At 46.3% G+C, this 19,482-nt stretch overlaps 1 protein-coding gene across 3 annotated transcripts in view; it reads right to left on the bottom strand.

Annotated features, from left to right (window-relative positions):
* The window catches only part of RASGRP1 (RAS guanyl releasing protein 1), a 76,248-nt gene extending 63,352 nt beyond the window's left edge, over window positions 1-12,896 (bottom strand). For all 3 annotated transcript variants that reach the window (XR_009695149.1, XR_009695150.1, XM_061157615.1), the window contains exons 1-2: window positions 12,742-12,896; window positions 8,316-8,500 (exon numbers count right to left, since the gene is read on the bottom strand). Coding sequence is in view for 1 of the 3 variants with exons in the window: in XM_061157615.1 (XP_061013598.1) it covers window positions 8,316-8,500; window positions 12,742-12,776 (220 nt within the window). In the remaining 2 variants the exon portion in view is untranslated. The remainder of the gene's footprint in view (window positions 1-8,315; window positions 8,501-12,741) is intronic.
* Between the last annotated feature and the right edge of the window lie 6,586 nt (window positions 12,897-19,482).

Here is a 19,482-nt window from a genome sequence, read left to right as displayed (position 1 = left end):
CATGGAGAATTTTTAGAGGAGGTAAATTAAGAGAACAAAAACAAAGAGTGATAACTTTGACTCCAGAATGCGAATGTCTCAGTATTAAAGTTTCACTGTGACATCTTTTTAATGTTATATAGGTTTCAAGTATACAGCACTATGATCCAGTGTTCGTATACACTACACAGTGACCACCCCCAAAAGTCTATTTACCACCTGTTACCATACAACTGACCCCTTGCATCTCTTTCCTCCAACCCCCAGGCCCCTTCCTCTCTCGTGACCACAGAACTGTCACTTCTTTAAGAAAATTTCTCAACTTCACTGATATATAACTCTTTATCTCTAAGGTATATTGTTCCTTTTCTTTGAAGAACACATGGAGAATTGTTTTATAAGATATTTAGATGAAAGAAAGAAGTAAAACAAAGGCAAATAATATTTCTCTTAACCAGGTAACACAAAGTAAGATTTCCAGTTTTCAGCTTCCTACCTTGGCCCTTTGCCATGTAAGCCTCCTCTGTAGCTGGGGGAAAGTGCTAGTAAATGTTTAACAATGTCTTCTTCGGGGGTGGGTTGAGAAGAAGCCCTGATTAGTAGCGATGGCCCATTTCCTCAGTGTAAATACTCCCAAAGCAGGCAACATCAAGCTCCTGACATGACTTCATGACCATGGAGCTGGGAAGAGACGCAGGTGTGTCTACCCACTATATGTATGAATACATGGATGACATGTATGTGCTATACATGAACATCATACTGCTACAAAGCACCCATGGGCTTCCCCGATGGCTCAGACAGTCAAGAATCTGCCTGCAATGCAAGAGACCTGGGTTTGATCCCTGGGTTGGGAAGATCCCCTGGAGAAGGGAACGGCTACCCACTCCAGCATTCCTGCTTGGTGGACTCCACGAACTGAGGAGCCTGGCGGGCTACAGTCTGCGGGTCGCAGACTCAGACAGTACTGGGTGGCTGAGCAGAGCACACCACATTCGTACCATGCAGACACAACGAACATCATCTCAAGATAACAGATGACAGCGAAATGGGATGACATATTAGGAAATGATGAGTTTTGAGGGCTTATTTTTAATATAATTGTAAGTTTACATAATTTAATTTTTATTGATGGTTATGTTGAGCAACTGCCCTCCAAACTCCTGAAGATGTAACAACCTGCTCTCACAGAGTAAGGCTTTCAAGATTGTGACAGCATCCAATCGAGCGTGGTGCCCTGCCTATCTGCAGAGGCCGTGTGAAGCTCACCAGCTTCCACTCTCACTCTTTCCCCGCTGTCTTCCTCATAACACTTTAGGACAACACGACCCGCTGGCAGCTCAAACTATCTGCAGACCAAGGCACCAAGCCCAGCAGCCGTCACCGCTCCAGGAGGAAACAGGCGGGCCCTACCCTCAGGAGCTGGGCCAGGGGTGAGGCCTGCACTTCAGATGGCCTTCCCCGGTGGTCTCACCGCCCATCACTGCTGGCTCAGCCAACAACTGAACAGAACAAATTGCTTTTTTTTTTTTGGCCATATTGTGTGGCATGTAGAATCTTAGTTCCCTGACCCTGGATCCAAACCCGAGCCCCCTGCATTGGAAGCTCAGTCTAAACCACTGGACCATCAGAGAAGTCCCCTGAACACACTGCTTTTGCTTTCACACTACTTCCCAACGTGTTTCCATCATGAACTTAATAACCTTCATGTCAACACAGGGCTTTAAGAAGTCTGCTGGAAAAGCAGCACTTTTGGAGCAGTGCTCAGAGGCGGCACTGCTCCAGTTTCCCCAGCTAAGCCACTACTTGCGAATCTTGACCTGCAGGGAGCAGGCACACTCTAAGAAGCCAGGCCCTCCAGCACCGCAGGAACTAGGCTGAGTGTGGCTTAAAGGTGGAAATGCAGGTTGGGAATGCCTTTGCGGGCCAGGAGCCAAACTATAGTAATGACAGACACCCACTTTCTGTTTATTCCATGGCCAAAAGACTGACAGGCAGGAGTTTTCAAGAGTTCCTACAGCTGAGAAGGGATAGAAATGCAGGTAAATCTGACGGAAGTGGGCACAGTGTTACAAACCTGCTCAGGGGCTGGGGCCTTTCTCTTGCTAGATCTGGACTGACTGCTTCAGACATGCCCAGGAGGCTGGCTTCAATCCGGTTCACAGAGCTGAAAAGCTATTTGCTCTATCGTTTTTCAGAGGATTTGTATTCTTCAAGCTTTCCATGTTTCCTTAGAAAGTCTGAGAAAATGCTCGGATATGCCCAAGAAGCAGGTATGTGTGCTGTAGGATGGTATTTCTCAAAATCAGTGTGTGGGTCACTTCCATCAAAGCCACAGTGACTGTAGGCTTAACGAAAAATCCTGGAGTTGACCCCCAGGAATCTGAATGCTGAACACACCCCACAACAATGACTGTTTCTGTTAAAGTTGGAGAACCTCTGGTAGAGTGGAGAGAACAGGAACCTGAGACCAGAGTCCAGACCTCAGCAGCTCTCCCACTCATGAGGGAGGCCACTCTTCACAGGTTAAAAACTTTCCTGAGCTTCAAATGCCCATTAATTAAAAAAGCAAAAATAATATCCACCTCACAGGGTTGTTGTGAACATGGATGAGACCAGTTCAGGTAAAGGTTCAGCGCCCTACTGAACAGGCAGTAAATAAGTGTCCAACCACCGTCAGTCTCCTGTCTACCTGTCTCTCTTTTTCTCTCAGTAACCTCACTTCTCCGGCTAGAGTTACTGAACTAAAATGCTCAGCCTTCCCGAACACTGTCAACCTTATGCATGTACACTGTGAGGAGCGCCTCTGTTCTCTGTTGCAGATGGAGGTCTGCTGTAAACACCATCGCCCAACAGAGCACAGATGTGAGTGTAGTCCCATCTCCTCCCTTCTCAGGCCTGGCAGCCACTGTGTCTCACACCCCGGAGAGGGCAGACATGCCAGCCTGGCAAAACGCAGCAAAGAGGCCCCTTGGAGCACACAGCATCCCCATCACACCATATGAGTTCACTCCAGGGGACTAAGAACAGTCATACCTGGGAGCTGCTCTAATGCCCAGAAGCTTCAGGACATGGGTGCCTCAAGTACCACCCTCTACAGTGAAATCTTGTAGCTGCGACTCCCAGAGATGGGACTTCCACCGAGGAGGTTACTGGTACCGCTGTGATCTTCACAGAGGGCTTGTGCTCGTGACGGCCAGCCTTCCCGACCCTACCCTTGGTTTTGTTCCTTGGAGTTGCTGGTTCTTGGGCCTGAGTGCCCTTCAATGTCATGGCCCTTGGCTTCTGGCCTTGTGCCTCTGTTGCCTCTGGACGCCTGGCTTTGGTGCAGACTAAAGCGGCAGAGTGCTGAGGAACCCTGAATCTTGCCTCTGCCATGGAGGGAACCAGAGTCCCAAGTGTGTGTGTGCTTTTTTGGTTCTAACTTTAAAAATCGATGTAGTGTTTTATCTTTAATTAGCTGAGGTCATACAATGCTTTTAACAACCGATGTCTATGCAGTGCTTTTAACAACCAGCTGCAGGAAATATAACTGTTAGTGGGATGGAAAATAAACCTACTAGTCTTGGGGTTTTCTTCTTTGGGAGACACGACGCATACACTAATTTTAATTAACTCAGAATTTGTTTGAGAGAGAGTTTCAGGCAGATGCCTGGTATATAGATAGGGCTCAATAAAGATTTCCTACAGTGAATGGAATTTAATTTCTAATCCAGGGGACACCAAGCCTGCAGATTGTGGGCACAGAGAACAGATGTGTTCTGTGTGGCCTGAAGGGCTCCCCTGAGTGAGGGGAGGCCTGCCCTAGGAGAAGAACCCCAAGCATGGCCCGGCTGAGGTTGCAAGAGGCTTCTGGGAGGGGAGACATGAAGGAGGTTGTTTTTTTTTTGTTTTTTTTTTTTATTAGTTGGAGGCTAATTACTTCACAGCATTGCAGTGGGTTTTGTCATACATTGACATGAATCAGCCATGGAGTTACATGTATTCCCCATCCCGATCCCCCCTCCCCCCTCCCTCTCCACCTGATTCCTTTGGGTCTTCCCAGTGCACCAGGCCCGAGCACTTGTCTCATGCATCCCACCAAGGAGGTTGTTTTAATTCTCATAGGTTTTACTTATTTTCTTGTTTGTCCATGGAGATAGTAATACCAGACCTATTTCACAGTTGTTTTTAGTTTAAAAGAAAATCAGTACATATAGCCTTCACACACACACACACACACACACACACAAGATAAATGAGATACTACTGTGTTTCCTTTCTCATTGACATGTAAGACAAAGATGCTGAGGTTTTTCCCATGCCCCATCTGGGAGCAGGAGGACTGTTTGCTGAGGGTCCCTTACTGGGACGTGCCTGCAGTTTTCTTTCTGATGCTGTCACAGTTGTCTGACGTTCAGAGGGGGGCAGAATTGGGATATCTGAAACCTTCCCTTTGACTCTCAAAGCTGGCAGCCCTCTTACAAAGTGAAAACATTATAAAGAGCTCAGATGATCTCATAGGTCTTTCCTACCTCTGAAACAGATGGTGTGATTCACATACATTTGCCATAAATGTACCAGGTTGTGATGATTTGCCTCATTATGCTCAGTGGAAGAGCAATAATACAATACCAGCAATAATACGGTGAGGATGTAAAGGCATGACCTCTGCTTAAAACAGAAGGTGGGAGTGGGCTCTTTCATGGTGAAAGCAACACACGATGACTCAAGGCTCTGAATTTCTAATCACAGATCTGTAACCTTGTGTGTGACACTGGGAGGCTTACCAGTACCTTCAAGAGTACCCTTAATTTGCACGTGCTGGTCATTCAGCCTTAAAAGCCTTGTAGTAAGTCCTTCCTCTGAGAACAGTGTGGGAGGTAATTGATGGTTAATAATACTAAAGGGGGAGCCATCTGTATAGACTGCCAAATGCCCAGGATGCCTTGGAGTCTAGTAGCTGGAGCTGCTAGAAGAATGTAAATCCCACATTGCTTTTCCCCTTTGAGTCAACCGTCCACCCAGGCTGGCACCATTGAACAGACTTTCTGCAAAGAAGGGAATGTTTTCTATTTACTCTGTCCAGCAGCAGGTACCACTTGTGACTCTTAAGCATTTGAAATATGGCTGCTGAGGCTTAGGAACTGAATTTTACATTTGATTTAATTTTAATTAAAATGTCTACATAAATAGTCACATGTGGGTAGCGGCTACCATATTGGACAGCAAAGCTATAGCCAATTCAAAGCATCTACACCAAGGTGAGGTTGAGAAAGTAGTAAAAAATACATTAATAAGTTAACTAATCAGTCTTTATGTTCAAAAGAGGTTTTTTCCCCTCCATCTTCTTTGCCAAGTTGGTGGGAGGAGTGGCTAAACCTGAGTCTAAAGGGAGAGATTACCAAAAAATAAGAAAACTTTCCCCACATTTCAACAGTGCTATTTCCCTTTTCATGGGTATTCAAATGAGAAGACTTCTAAACTCACAAAGAAAAACTAAGCCAGACTGTTTTATTCTAAAGCAAAACTCTTCTATACTAATCAGAGAAAATAACCAGTAAGATGTCTCAGAAAAAAAAAAAAATTAACCTTGCTCTTTACTGTTCTCTGATCACCTCCCAGGAGACCTACAAAGGCAGAAGTGACACGGCTGGCTGCCTGTCACCGTCCTGCTTGAATCCCCAGCCCCACCCCCCTCCAGCTCCACACCCCTCCTCCACTGGACAACTCAACTGATAACCTGAGTCAAAATCACAGATGAAAGTGCTGGTTCCCATTCCCTCCAGACATGCCTCTTTCATGTAAATTCTGTGGCAGGAAGCCCTTCAGGACATCACCTGCACAGCCTTGCCTTGAGAAGGCACCCTCCTGCCTCCCGTAGCATTCTCACAGTCCTGCTCAGAGATTTGAACAGAGAGTGGCTGCTCTCCCCAATATGCGTTCTCAACCCCAGAGTGAACTTACTCCAAGTCTTCATGGTTTAAGGAATTTATTCTTCCTGCATGCTTTAGCTTATCACCGCCGTCTTTTGCATATTTCCCCCTCAAACAGTGCATTTCTCAGGAATTCTAAGCTTGAATAATGGAAGAGGGGTTCGGTCACTGTAATTCTCCTCATGCAACAGCCAGTCAGGTGCAAGTAGGGGGCTTAATTAGGGACTATCTATGTTTCATGATAATGGTTAAAAGACCATGAGACTCAATGGGATTTTTATACCTTTGGGATTTTAAGGTACTTTTCGGTTCAATATAATCCAGGAAACAAAGTATCTTTAGCCCTCTTACCATTCATTCATTGAGGGGAGTGGGTTAGGCTTGCTTATTCTGCAGGATTTCAGAATCCCTCCTGTATTTTTCAGGTTGATGGCTGGACGATTTGAAGGTTAGAAAAACAGCCCTGAACCCAGAGGGCAACTGGATGACTGGCACAGGAGGAAGAAAGACGGCAGGACTGTCGGGTCCTATTTCCTCAACAGTGAAATGGAAAGAGGGTAAAAATGCTTATTCATGAAACAGTCACAGTACCCTGCCAAAGACGGTAAGTAAGACGACCGTGACTGTGTGAGAAGCTTTGCAGCTTATGAGCTGAGAACCAGGTGAAAGTCAAGTGCCCGATGAACAATGGCTCATCACCACCAAGCTTCCCTCCATCCCCCTGGCTTCTAGTTTATCTCCTTGTACGGTTATTTTCCAAAGAGGTTAAGTAGAAAACCATTTATTTTGCTCCTGAATTCATCCTTAGCTGAAATACTAAAGTGTAAATAAACAACAATTCAATTAAAATTTAATGCTGAATTAGTAAAAAAAAAAAAAAAAAAAAAAAAAATGCTCCTTCTTTTCCAAGTTGAAAAGTCTAAAACAAAAAAGTAGTGATTCTCAAAGTGAGGTTCTTGGATCAACTGCAGCAGCATCACCTGGGAAACTGATAGAACAGTAAGTTCCCGGGCCCCGCCTTGGACCTTTGAGAACAGCCAGTCTGGGGGTGGGGCCCAGCAATCTGTGTTATCACAAAAACCGCCACATGATTTCACAGGAACATTTGAGAACCGCTGCTTTAAATCAATGTTGGAATCATGGAAACTGTTCAATGCTTTGTTAAATCCAATTAAAGGAGGATCCCTAAAATGTCCAGCTTTCCTAAGTCTACAAATAAGGTCTGACTGAGCACTACGTAGATCCAGTGAAAGTCACTGAGTCGTGTCTGACTCTGTGACCCCATGGACTATACAGTCCATGGAATTCTCCAGGCCAGAATACTGGAGTGGGTAGCCTTTCCCTCCTCTAGGGGATCTTCCTAATCCAGGGATTGAACCCAGCTGTCCCGCATTGCAGGTGGATTCTTTACCAGCTGAGCCACAAGGGAACACAGATCCAGCCAATGAATAAATCCCTCATTCTGAGTTTTAACAATCCCATAGTCACGCTACCTGGGATCTTATCAAGCACCTGGAATCTGACCCAGTCTTCCTTATGCTCCCCGCAAGGTGCCAGGGTGGGGTGGTCTGGGGCTTCTGAGCTGAGCCACACAAGCTCATCAGCTTCCCAGTGGGAGACAGAGAGGTCCCAAAGGAGCAGAGTGGGTACCAGTGATAATAGAACTCTATGAATTTTCCATCATTCCTTTTTCAGGGAGGGGAACAAATGTTTAGTCCTTTTCCATCACTATTTCACATATAACAATCAAAAGAGAGTGCCTACAATTTTTATTTTTTTAAATAGGGCATCTTTGCCGATAACCCTTGTCAGCTGCGCTAAGCTGCTCACCCCTCATGGTGTGTCGGGTGATGACAGAGTGCGGCATCTAGATAACTCCCTGCCAACACGTCTGGCTGCTCCTTTCATAGATCCCCAATCTTCAATCACACCGCTCATTTGCCAGTATCTCCCAGGCACAGACAGTTTGGCCTTACTCAGCCCTTTCCTATTCCACCTCAACCACCCTTCGAGATTGTGAGGGGAATTATTCAGACTTTGCCATCCAATGATCCAAACTGCTGTCTGGTAACAGCATTTGCTAGTCTTTGTGTGCCCCAAGAACCTAAGAACAGAAAAGTGCCAGATGCACCATTGCATTTTATGATATTTTTCATCACGAGAAAAACCTCCATCCTGAGAAAATTGGAAACACAAACTCTCCTCAGTAACTTTTCTCGCTTTAAATCGCACCTCTCATCACGACCTATTACACCCACACAGTCATGTGCCATAGGCACTGCACAGTCTCTAACATTTCAAAGGCTCGAAAGCTATTTTTAAACCCCAAATGCAATGTAGGTTGCTATTCTATAAAGCACTTTTTAAGGAAGAACAAGTAGAAGAGCCCCATTTATGCATGTGGGCAGTTCGCCAACTCACCGAAAGACTGAACACAGCTGTCGATGAGATCGTCCAGGCTGGCTCCTTTGGCAAAATGTCCCAGAGGCACCATCATTCGGAGCTGGGTGATCTGGGCCAGGCTGGGATGGGCGGGGAGGGGGCTGCTGGCGGGCTTCGCCTCTAGTCTCGCTTTAGGGGCTGCTCTGCAGCCATGAGACGGTTTCCTAGGGAAAGAGAAGAGGCAGGGGATGACAGGAGAGCAGCCAGGGGACAGACCGCCTTGACAGCTCTGCACTCTGTAGGCAAACCGAGGAGAAAAGGAGATAAAACAATTAATCCCGGGAGTCGGGCTGATAAGACATACCCCTCCCACTTGGTAAAGGCACCAAGCGGACTGGTTGGCTGTTAAAGGGATATCTCTCAAGCAAATAGCAAGGTGAGATTTCAGGGTTGCAAGCAGGGCTCTTCAGCCTGAGGCTGGGGTTGGTTTGGCCTGCTTTCTCCAGTTCTTGAAGGGGAGAGGCAGACGCAAGACCATCCTGGCAGGTTTTAGCTCCAAGCAATAAATTTTTTATTTTAGCCCAGAGACCACTGACTTGGGTCTTAAGAATTGTTTCAGTTTGGTCCCATCTTCAGCTAAATTCATCCATCTTGAGCAATACCAGAGTTACTGTCGAAAGTCAGGTGGCCTCAAAAACATCTTTAAGGATGTGGGGACCTGTGTGCGGGGGGTGAGGGTTATGGAGGTGGTGTTTAGATAATAAGCTAAATCTTGGTGGGTTCTAAGATTCTGTTTTTCATTATTGATAGTCATTGAGTCATTTTTATCATTAAGCATCATTCTATCAAGTCCTTACTGATTATGAGAGCTTTATTTCAGACGTGAATGCAAAAGGAGAAGTCTGAACCTGGAAATGGCTTAGTAGCCCAATAGGTCAGTTTCATCCACTTTCATTTAGCTTTATCTTTGGTCATGACCTCAAGAGTAAAAGTCAATTTGTTGCAAAATGATATCAATAGGTTAACTGAGCATTTTTTCTTCCATTAAAAAAATAAACATAACACACACAGAAACATATCTATCATCTCTGGAGGTTTACTAGTGATAGGTATTATTGCTGGTAACTCCTTTGAGCATATCCTCCCCTTCCTACTGTGCCTCTGGCTATCATGTTTACTCCCAGAGAAATATACCTCAGATCCATAACTTTAATTACTACATATTTGATAAACATATGATGGCATCAACTGATCAATAAGTACTTATTCTATGAGTAACACATGTATGAAAGACCAGAGAGGACCCATGAGACAGTCTGTGAAGGTATTCTGCAAACTATAAAACACACTCATTATATGTTAGTTGTTGTTGTAGTATGAAGGTCATCTGCAAGTTCCTCAATACAAAAATCTAGCTGGAGAATGAGAAGCAGACCAAGAAAAGATAACTCTACAAATCTTAAATAACTGGCCTGTGAATGTCAAGGGCAAGAAGTGTGATGTTCTCAGAGGAGGGAGAACTGGTTCCAGGTGGAATGTTGGGGAAAGCTGTAACCGACAAGATGTAATATCACCCAGAAGGGGCTGAAGAAGTACTTGGATCAAAATAAAATATTGACGCACACGTGGATTTGGCGAAACCACCCTGTTAAAAGACAATGGGACCACTTACTGCACAGCCAGACTTGTGGAGGGAACACCAGGCCCTTCGAGTTCCTTTTCAAAGTAGCTCCAGAAGCTGGTCTGGCATTGGCTGCTGCCACCTGTCCTGACCTAGGATGGGCTCAGTCAAGTCCAATCAGAAACTGGCTCTTAGGATCTGCTAGCCCAAGCCAGTGATTTCTGAAAGATCAAATTGGTATTATAGGACTTGATCAAGTTTCTGGCCATTACTGATTTTCACCCAGGCCCTGTGATGGCTCCAAGATCAGACCAGTATCTGAAAATGAAAGGAAACAATAATGGCCACCGGAACTAGTATCTCTGATAACAGCAGGCTCTGTGATGGAGATTTACATAGTCTTTAAAGCTTACAACCAAGATGTTATCTCCATTTCACGATTTTGAAACTGAGTCTAAAAGAGGCTAAGTGACATAGACAAGGTTGTATAACTCATATGTACTAGATCTGGGACTTGTACTTGGCACCTCTCTGATTCTGTTTAAAAAATATTTACTGTGCCTGGAACTGTGCATCTTTCACTATTTCAGAATTAGCAAAAAGCTGGATAGCCCCTCTGAAGTCATTCTCCAAGCCCTTCAACCATGCCTGTGGAAGTCCAGGCTTGGAAAGACAATGGGATAGGGCACCAGTGCCGAGCCAGCTAGAAGCCAGGCCTCCCCTGCCCATGTCATGCTCTCTTCCCACCGCAGAAGCAGTGATGATCCTAAACCTGGCACTGGTTATCCACTGTTGGGATCAGTCAGCTTTCAGCCTTAGCTGCTGTTTACCATTAAGACCTCCTCCCAAGGCAGAGTTGGGAAAGATGAAAACAAAGTCCTTCTGGTTAGAAGTCTTTTTTTCTTTTTTTTTTCTCATATGCCTTCCACATTCTCTTAAGCTTGGAGAGATGAGGACATGGCAATGAGGCGGTCTCCATATGCAGCTCTTCCCGCTAGGACTGGGAGGTGGGTGTCCACCTCTGTCTCTCAACTGGCCAATCCAGGGAAAATTCCATTTTCTCCCTCAGTTGATAGCATCAACCATTCAGGACTCAAAAGACTGCCCTGACTCTAATCCGAGTAATGGTTCCCAGTGTCACCTGAAGGGGAAACCACTTTGGTCCAGGAGGTGATTCTCAAAGGTAGATGCTTTTATCAGAACTAGGAGGGGCTGGTAACATTTACCCAAAACAAATGGACTTGAAGGGAGTATTTAGGGAGGAGGAAGGTAAAAGGAAGGTGAGAGATAAGGTTGGCAGAGAGGCTGCTGAGACTCAGAGGGCTTGGGCAGAAGAAACCAGGGAGAATAGAAACTGCTAAAACCCAGACAGCATTCAGAGAGGTCGGGAAGATGAGAAGTATGTGCACCATAAATTAGGAAACTGGGCAATTTTGTTGTGCTGTCTCTTGACTGGCTACTTTGTGACAGACCTTCAGATTGTTCTGTCTTTTCTGGTGAAATGGCTAGATATAGGAATTTATAAACCACTTTCTTTTAGGCAGGTCTAAGGGTGTTTTTCCAATCTATAGAACCAATAGCCCCTAAGTCTGCAAACGCTTATGTATTTTTAAAGGACAGTAGGCAAATGTTTCCTCACCAGCTTAAAAAAAAAAAAAAGCCGGAGAGAAACAACTTGTAAGCATGCCCTGAGGCTACAACTGGTTAAGACCCTATCTAGTTTGCTGAAGGAGATTTTCAAAAATCTGAACTGATTCAGGTGCAATCCTCTCCAGCCTCAGGTACCTCCGTGGAGGTCACAATTTCGGGCTGAACTCCTTGTGAAATTCAGGCCAGAAGAGTGAGGGGTGAAATGGACAAAGAGAACGAAGGGAAACTCCCACAGTTTTCTTTGCAGTGAAAGATGGCTTTTATCAGCTTCTAGGGAGGATTTCTTCCAGTCCTGTCCTCTCCCTCCTCCCATAACACAGGCTTAATTTAATTTACCGGAGCCCCCTCCTCTCAATTCCATGCAGAGAACAGCGCTGGACCTTCACGGGCAGAGCGGGTGAGGGCATAAGGGGCCAAGAGCTTTTAGTTCCAAGAGGTCCAGCAGGGCAATGCTTCCTGCTGGACGGGGCACGTCAGGCGCAACATAATCTGCGTGGATGGAGGTGGGAAGAGCCCAGCTTGCCCGGCCCTATGCTGAGCTCAGGCAGTTGTCCGGTTCTGGCCCTTTGGGGAACAAACTCAAAGTTGCCCGCCCTCTCCGGGCCTCTTTACCCTGCCAACAGATTTTTGACTCACGGTCACTTTTCCGTCATTTTCTGTCACCCCAAGCCCCTCCTGAAACATGTCCCTAGGATCACGGTGGGTGAGGGGAGTGCAGGTTTCCACGCAAGCGGTTGCGTGGCTCGCCGACTCCTGCGCGCTCGCGTCTAACGCAGTTGGCCTTCCAGACCTCCGCGGGGCCGGACGGACCGCCAGGTGGCGCTGCCGGGGCCGCGGCAGGTGCGCGGGGCGCGGAAAGTCCACCAGTGGGAGTCCCCTGGGCCCAGCGCCGAGGGACCCGGGATCCAGTCGCTTAGCGCGATTCCGGGTCTCGCCGGATCAACTCAGGGCGCGCGTCCGCACCCAGCCCGTCGGGCGAGATGCGCCGGGCGACCCGGGCGCGTCCGTCCCTCGAGCCCGTCGCCCCAGACTAACCCGAGACCCCGGGGGGCCGCCGCCCTCCGCACCTCGGGCCCGCAGCTTCCCAGAGGAGGTGGCGCCGTGCCAGCCGCCGCACTCCCCATCCCGGCGAGGTCCCGGGGTCGTGCGCGCCGTGCCCCCGCCCCAAGAAAGGAAACAGGCGCGCCTACTCACCGTGGAGCTTCTCTCGCTTTGCCCAGGGTGCCCATGGCCGCAGCCGTGCTCCCCGAGCCACCTCACCCAGCGCGGCGGGACTGGCTCGGCGGGGCGCGGGGCATCGCCGCCGTCACCGCCTGCCGAGCTCCTCCGCCCCGGCTCTGCTCGTCCGGGCCGCCCACCCGCCGCTCTCGGAGCTGGGCGAGCCCGAGCGCGGCGCACCGCAGCACAAACTTTGTGTGAGCGCGCCCCCTCGCCCTCCTCCCTGCGCGCGCGCACAGCCCGCCGCACCACCACCTGACGAGCGCTGATGGCTATCGCCCGAGGAAATGTGTGGCGCTCTTCAGCTCTTCCCCGAAACCTGCCCTCACTACTCCGTAGGCCCCGGAGGCCTGCGCCTCCCTCCACTCTCGCCTTTTGCTCCTGGTGCCTACTTCGGCCCGGGGCTGAGGTCGGAAGCGGAGCTGGAGGGGGCGGGGAGGCTCCAGGTGCCCTGGATCCCACCCAGCCCGCGCCAGGAGGTCGGGTGGGAGCCGGAGGAAACTGGCCTCGCTCGGTGGCTCTTAGGGCAATCGCCACCTCCTTCGCCTTCCCGAATTTCAGTCCAGGCTCCCGAAGAACCCTTATCCCCTTGCCAGCCTCTCTTGTATACACCAGAGCGCCGAGTCGAGGGTGGGGTAAGGAACGAAAACAAAGTTGTAGGTCCGCCTTAGCCTGTGCTTTTGAGTATCATCTTGTTCGTAATTAGCAACTGGGCTGGAGAGACTTGTTCTGCACCCCGAGGTACACTCCAGATACGATCCATATCAGGGGAGACACAGCTGCTCGGCCTCTGTTGGGTATGGGAGTGAAGGGCACAGAGCTGGGGAGGAGTGGGAGAACTTTCTGACGGCAGATCTCATCATGAATGGTAAAAAGATAGTGATGGCAATAGCAAATGTTGACTGAGTACCTTGTGCTAATTGCTTTCCTCGTTTACACCGTCTCCCCCAGATACCAAGAGGTCACTGTTTTAAAGATGAAAAATATTAAGGTTTAGAGCATAATATGCTTCCCATCATACAACTAGTACCCACCAGAGAGAACCACGACCTGGGCTGAGATCTGGCTGACTCCCTGTAAAGGCTGCGGGCCTGTCCTAATAACATACCTATTATCAGGGCCACATGCCTTAACTCCAGCCACATTAGTAAGTTCCTTCTCAGCCATGATGTTGTGGACCTTAAGGCCTCGTATGTATATGCCACCTTCTCCTAAAAAGTAAATTCAAGATAGCTTACAAAGGTCCGTAATTCACCAAGCATATGAAATGAAATGTGAAATTAAAGTACATAAAATAGAAACAGAAATGAAAGGTTGCTGGTCTTTTGTTTTTTTAAATGCATCCCATAGAACAAGTGGGACCAAAAACTTTTCTCCTGGATTTCGAGTAGTCGTGTTCAAAAAGGAGGCCTTGCCTAAAGTTCAATTTCTGTCACATGCAAGACAAAAAAAAAAAAAACAAAAAACAACAAACAATTGTTCATGAGATCAACTCTTCTGATATTGAGACCAGAAAGAAGTTTGAGAATGTTCATGAACATTGGGTAACAGACCCAAGTTCTCAGTCACAGCTGTATACACCGCTGAAGGAATATTTGGATATTTAATATTAAACTATGACACTCTTCCAGACTTACACTGAATATGCATATATATATATGCCAAGATGATAAACACATGCCTTTATATAATGCATAATTATATGTAAATGTGTTTAGATAGACAGATAGACTAACAGATAGACTACTGGGTATATACACATAATACTGAGCCCAGTTTCAGGCAGTTGCATACAGCTATACGCCTGCAGTTCATTATGTAATAAGTACAGAAATGATTAGCTATTAGTTCACTCGAGAAACTAGTCTTGCTGAGTTTTCTAAAGAAAGAGGCCTGCATCTGCCTAGGAAGCAGATTTTTCTTAGGCTTCCTGAGAGCTGTGCATTCCGCCTGCACCTGACTGGGTTTCTGGGCCCAGCTGAACTCTTTGAAGAGGCTTTCTGGTTGTTCCTACTTGGGCAATTTGTCTTTTCCAAACACCTTAAAAATCAGATGTTAGCTCCATCTCTTTCTTCATCATCAGCCATGTGGTTAGTCTCCCTGGTCTTGTCTGGGGCGCCTCTGACCTCAGGAACAAAGCACTCCTTCTTTACTTATGTTCTTTTATCCTCTCTTCTGCTTCTCCAAAAAAACCCTGTGATGGGCAGTAGTCAATGTCTCTGTAACAGCTGAGAAAGGTTGGGGATCACTGTCTTCTTCTGCTTACCTTTTGGGTAAGGTCATTCCTTCGGATCCTTTCTCTGATAGTCTTTCTCTCAACCAGAGGCTCTTCAGTGATATCCCTGGACCTTTTGCTCAGCTTTTTGTGAGTATCTGAGAAGCCTCTGCAACTAAAAATGCCTGCTTTCGTCAGATTTTCTAAATGACCCACTACTCAAATTAGGTGTGTGTGTGTGTGTGTGTGTTTTTCTTCAAAGTAGGCGTTTTTAATTTCTTCTATGACTTCAACAGGACCCAGATGACTCCTGAGTCTGAATATCTAACCCTGATATCTAACATCCAAAACCACATTTCCAACTGGTCGCTTCCTTGAATTGTCCCCCAGGGCTTCCTCTCCATCTCCACCGCCACATGTCTTGGCCCCAGTTATCTCTAACCTGAACATGTGTCATAGCTTCATAAATGGCCTTCCTAGTTCTCTAATCCTTTGTTCACGTTGTTTTCAGAATTACCTGATCATGTCATTTCTTTGTCTCCTCTCCCTGTTGCTACAGAATGAAGGACAAACTTCTTAATATTGCTCACCTTCACAACTAACCAAACCTGTCCTGCCTGGCCTCCAGCCATGCCCTCCAGGCACCTGACCTCTTAGGCCATGACCTGGTCACTGCCGGTATTGGGGTGCCCTTGCAAGCCGCAGTGCTTTTGCTCGCGTACTTGCTCCCACGTGTCATCTCTTTTCACCTAGGTGCACAAAGGCACAGTTATACCGAACTCATGTCAAACTGGCAATTCACCCTACAGAACACACACAGGGCTGCTTCCCAGAGGCAGAGGGATAAAAACCCACCTTGTAGAATCTGTCTGATGATTGGTTAGGCTTGGAGAACCTATTGTCCGCCAGAGCTTCCACTACGTGGTCTAACATTTTTTTCATCCATTTGAGATACGTTCACTGGGTCCCTACTTAAGTGTCAATGCTTGGCACTGAGTATCTGAAGGAGAGCAGGACAGACGAGAGCCTTGTTCACATGAGCTTACACGTCAAATAAATAGGCAGTATCCAAGTCCAAATATGCCACGATGTTACATCCTGATTTCCAGAAGCTGCCACTGCAGTCGGGCTACCCCTGCCCTCATGGGACACCATGAGCTCTTCCGGTTGAGGTACCCACGTGCATCAGTGAAGACAGAGCTGCCACAGTTAGGGATACATAGCCCTACAGGAGAGTGAAGAGAGATGGAGACAGAAGAGGAGGGAGGGGGTGTGGCACCATCATTTCCTCCCTTGCTGAGTGCCGCTCATGTTTCTGAGACAGAGAGTTGGCCTCAGTATTTTATGATTGTGACTGGCTGCCCCACAGTGAACATTGCATTCCTGTCGCTGCTCTCCTTGGACCAAAGCTAGAGAAACTGCCCATGTGAGAAGCAGCTTCATTTGCTGTGGGCCTGTAGTTTGGCGCCTTGTGGTTGGACTCCTGCATGTTTCTTTGTCCTCAGCATCTTCTTGTGGATGCAGCCCATGCTTTTCTGAGAGTCTCTCCATCCGCGGGCCAGCTCTTCTGGAGAGCATTCTATCTTCCTCAGGTATCCCCAGGATTCTCAATAGGGAGTTTGATGAATGTCATGTAAATGATATTTTAAGATAAATCACCCCATACCTAGACTCTGTGCATATCCACTTTTGTTTTCAGCTGAAGGAGGCTGTTTGTCTTTGTTGAAGTCCCTTTCCAGAGGCCCGACCTCCCTTACAAGTCATATTTCTTTACATCATGGAGCCCATATTTTTCATTTGATTTTGGAATTGTTTCAGGATATTAACAAACAAATAGAGATATATATTGTCTCATGGCTTTTGCTCTTAGGGAGATGGGGGTCCCTAGAAAACTTTGAACAGAGGAGGGAAGGGACCCAAATTGTGTTTTACTGGGTCTGGCTGCTGAATTCCAAAGTAACTCATGGGAAGTAAGGGCAGGAGGTTCTCCATGGAAGTGACCTTCATAATTTTCAACTTCTGGGTCTGCCCAGTTGGTGGCTGTCAAACAGTTTTTAGTATTACTCCATGGTGAGAAGTGTAATATCACATTTTACACTCTGTGACTCAGATGTACATTTGTGCTATGCGTCAAACTGAAACACAAGTTGTGTGAAACACAATCCTTTCAAAATTTTTTTAAATGGTATTAAAAAACAAATGCAGATCAGGACCCGTAAAATTGATCCATCAGTTGGATGGGTTCATATTATACAAAATGCAGTTCCAAGGCTTCCTCTCATGATAATAATACATCTCAATAGTTATCTCTGGGAAAGGGGAATTAGGTGACTGAGTAGGGGGACTGTTGCTTTCCATTGTTTCCCCTTCTGTAACTTTTATTTTTGTATTGTGTGCAAGCATCTAGCCCATCCATAAATCCTATTTTGAGTCATTCTGGCATAGAATTTCTTGCTTTCTGATGCTGGCCCAAATGGCTTAAAAAAAAAAAAAAAAAAGAGGCCGAGACCAGGAAAGGTAACTTGTCAGTGAAAATGATTTGTTCAAGTTAATATATATGTAAAAAAATATCAAACAGTATGTTTTCCACAAATATTTGGGAGGCAGAATGGCATAGCAGTTCAAAGTGTGAGCTCTGGAGTTAGACTGATTTTGAATTTCAGTCCTCATGCTTTCTTTGCAAGTTAACTTTTCTAGCCGCAGTTTCCATATCTGTAAAAGTGGGTACAAACAAGCCCTACCTCATGCAATTTTGCTAATGATTACATGACATGGTTTATGCCTGGCATGGACTGACCACTGCAGACACATTGATGTTTTTAGTGCCTGGTTACAGGGACACGAGGTGAATGTTTCAGGAACCTAGTAAGTGTTTTGCCACATCGAAGGGATACCTGCCCTTGTCTTGGTTGATGGGGAGCTGACTTCTTAAAGGAAGTGAGGTGTGGGTTAAGATATAAAGGATGAGATGAATAGTGAGACAAAGAGGAGTGAGGAGCGAGAAGAGGTGAGGTGAGGCCGGTGTTTCAGAGAAAAGGAAGAAGCAGAGCTGAGGGCTTTGCTTTAACTAAACACAGGAACTTACTCTCATTCTCCCCCACTCCCTGCCAATACATAAACAAGGCTCTCAAGTCTGACAATCTTACTGCCTTTGCAGAAACCAAGAGGCTTGTCATCTTGAAGAATCCCCTGTGAGCTCCTTGAATCCCTCGCTCCACTTTAGATGTGATTCAATTAAGGCTGCTTCCCAAGTTTGCCTTTGGGTGCTTGAGCTGAGCACCACGGCAGAGGGCTGAGTTAATTACCATTCAATACTGAGCTTCTTTTCAAATGGCTGCCGTGCAATCAGAACAGCAACAGGTGAAAAGCTAAAACTAGTTTAGTAATGCATCTGCTATTTTTAAAACCCCTATTGTGCACCCAGCACCACCCTAGCACTAATACTACTTAATCACTTAACACCTACAGAGACACAGGTAAAAGCTTAAAAAAAAAACAAAACAGTTAATAGAAAGATTCAAAAGGCCTGGACCAACCAAAGGATGTGGTTTTCTAAGTACAAAAACTGTTTAATATGTATTCAAAAAAGTACTGTGATAAGCATAGTATTGAAATGAAAACTCCTGAGTATTAATAAAGACACTTGCATGTGAGCAATGGAGAAAATCATTATAAATTAATTTGGGTGGGTGCTTCTCCCATTGGGATCATCAGCAGACACATCCTTAGTCCTTAAGTGTCTAGAAGACTTTTTTTTCCCCCCTTTACAATGGGTCCTATTTAAGAAATATTAAAGTAGGCTGCTTCACACACAACTTACAAACATTTTTACCTATTGATCTGACAGTGTTGGTTACCCCAGCCCAATCCCCTATGCCAAAGCCTAGTTTTCTGTCCCACAAGGGGTGTTGTGTCTTTTTATTCAGTCGGATTCTCTGTTGTGGGAATAGAGAGTGAAACTTTCATAGGCAGATAACATGCCGAGGAAAGTGTAAATTGGGATGGAATAGTCTGACTTGCCTGACTCTGACATTGCCTCTGGATGTAGAGGTGGGAAGCGAGCCCAACTCAGAAGAGTGTGACTTAATCTTGTAGGCAGACTTAACCTCTAGGTCCCCCAGCTAAAGAGATGGTGTTTCACAAATAATCAAGTCACACCCAAGAGAGCAACTTGAAAATTAAAAGTTCATTGATTAAAAAACAAAGGTGAAGGCTTACATTTCCTCCAAGTATTGATCAAGATTGATCTGCCACCATGTCTAATTGGCAGCAGACTCAAAACACTTTGATTGAAGTAATTTCTTGGCATTCATTCAAATGATAGCCAAAATTTACTGTAAAAGGAAACTATCTTTCTGTTTTGTGTTGTTTTGTTTCTGCACCTTGCATCAAACTGAGAAAACTTCCCTCTGAACTGTGTGTGCAGCTGGGGGAGTCAGCCTGGTGGCTTCATAAGTATAAATAGAGACCTAACTGTCAACCAAGGCAGTCAACCAAGTGTT

This window comes from Dama dama, chromosome 12, assembly GCF_033118175.1.
Source record: "Dama dama isolate Ldn47 chromosome 12, ASM3311817v1, whole genome shotgun sequence".
NCBI lineage: Eukaryota > Metazoa > Chordata > Mammalia > Artiodactyla > Cervidae > Dama > Dama dama.
Note: the sequence above shows the minus strand (reverse complement) of the source record. Positions and strands in the feature narration are given on the sequence as shown.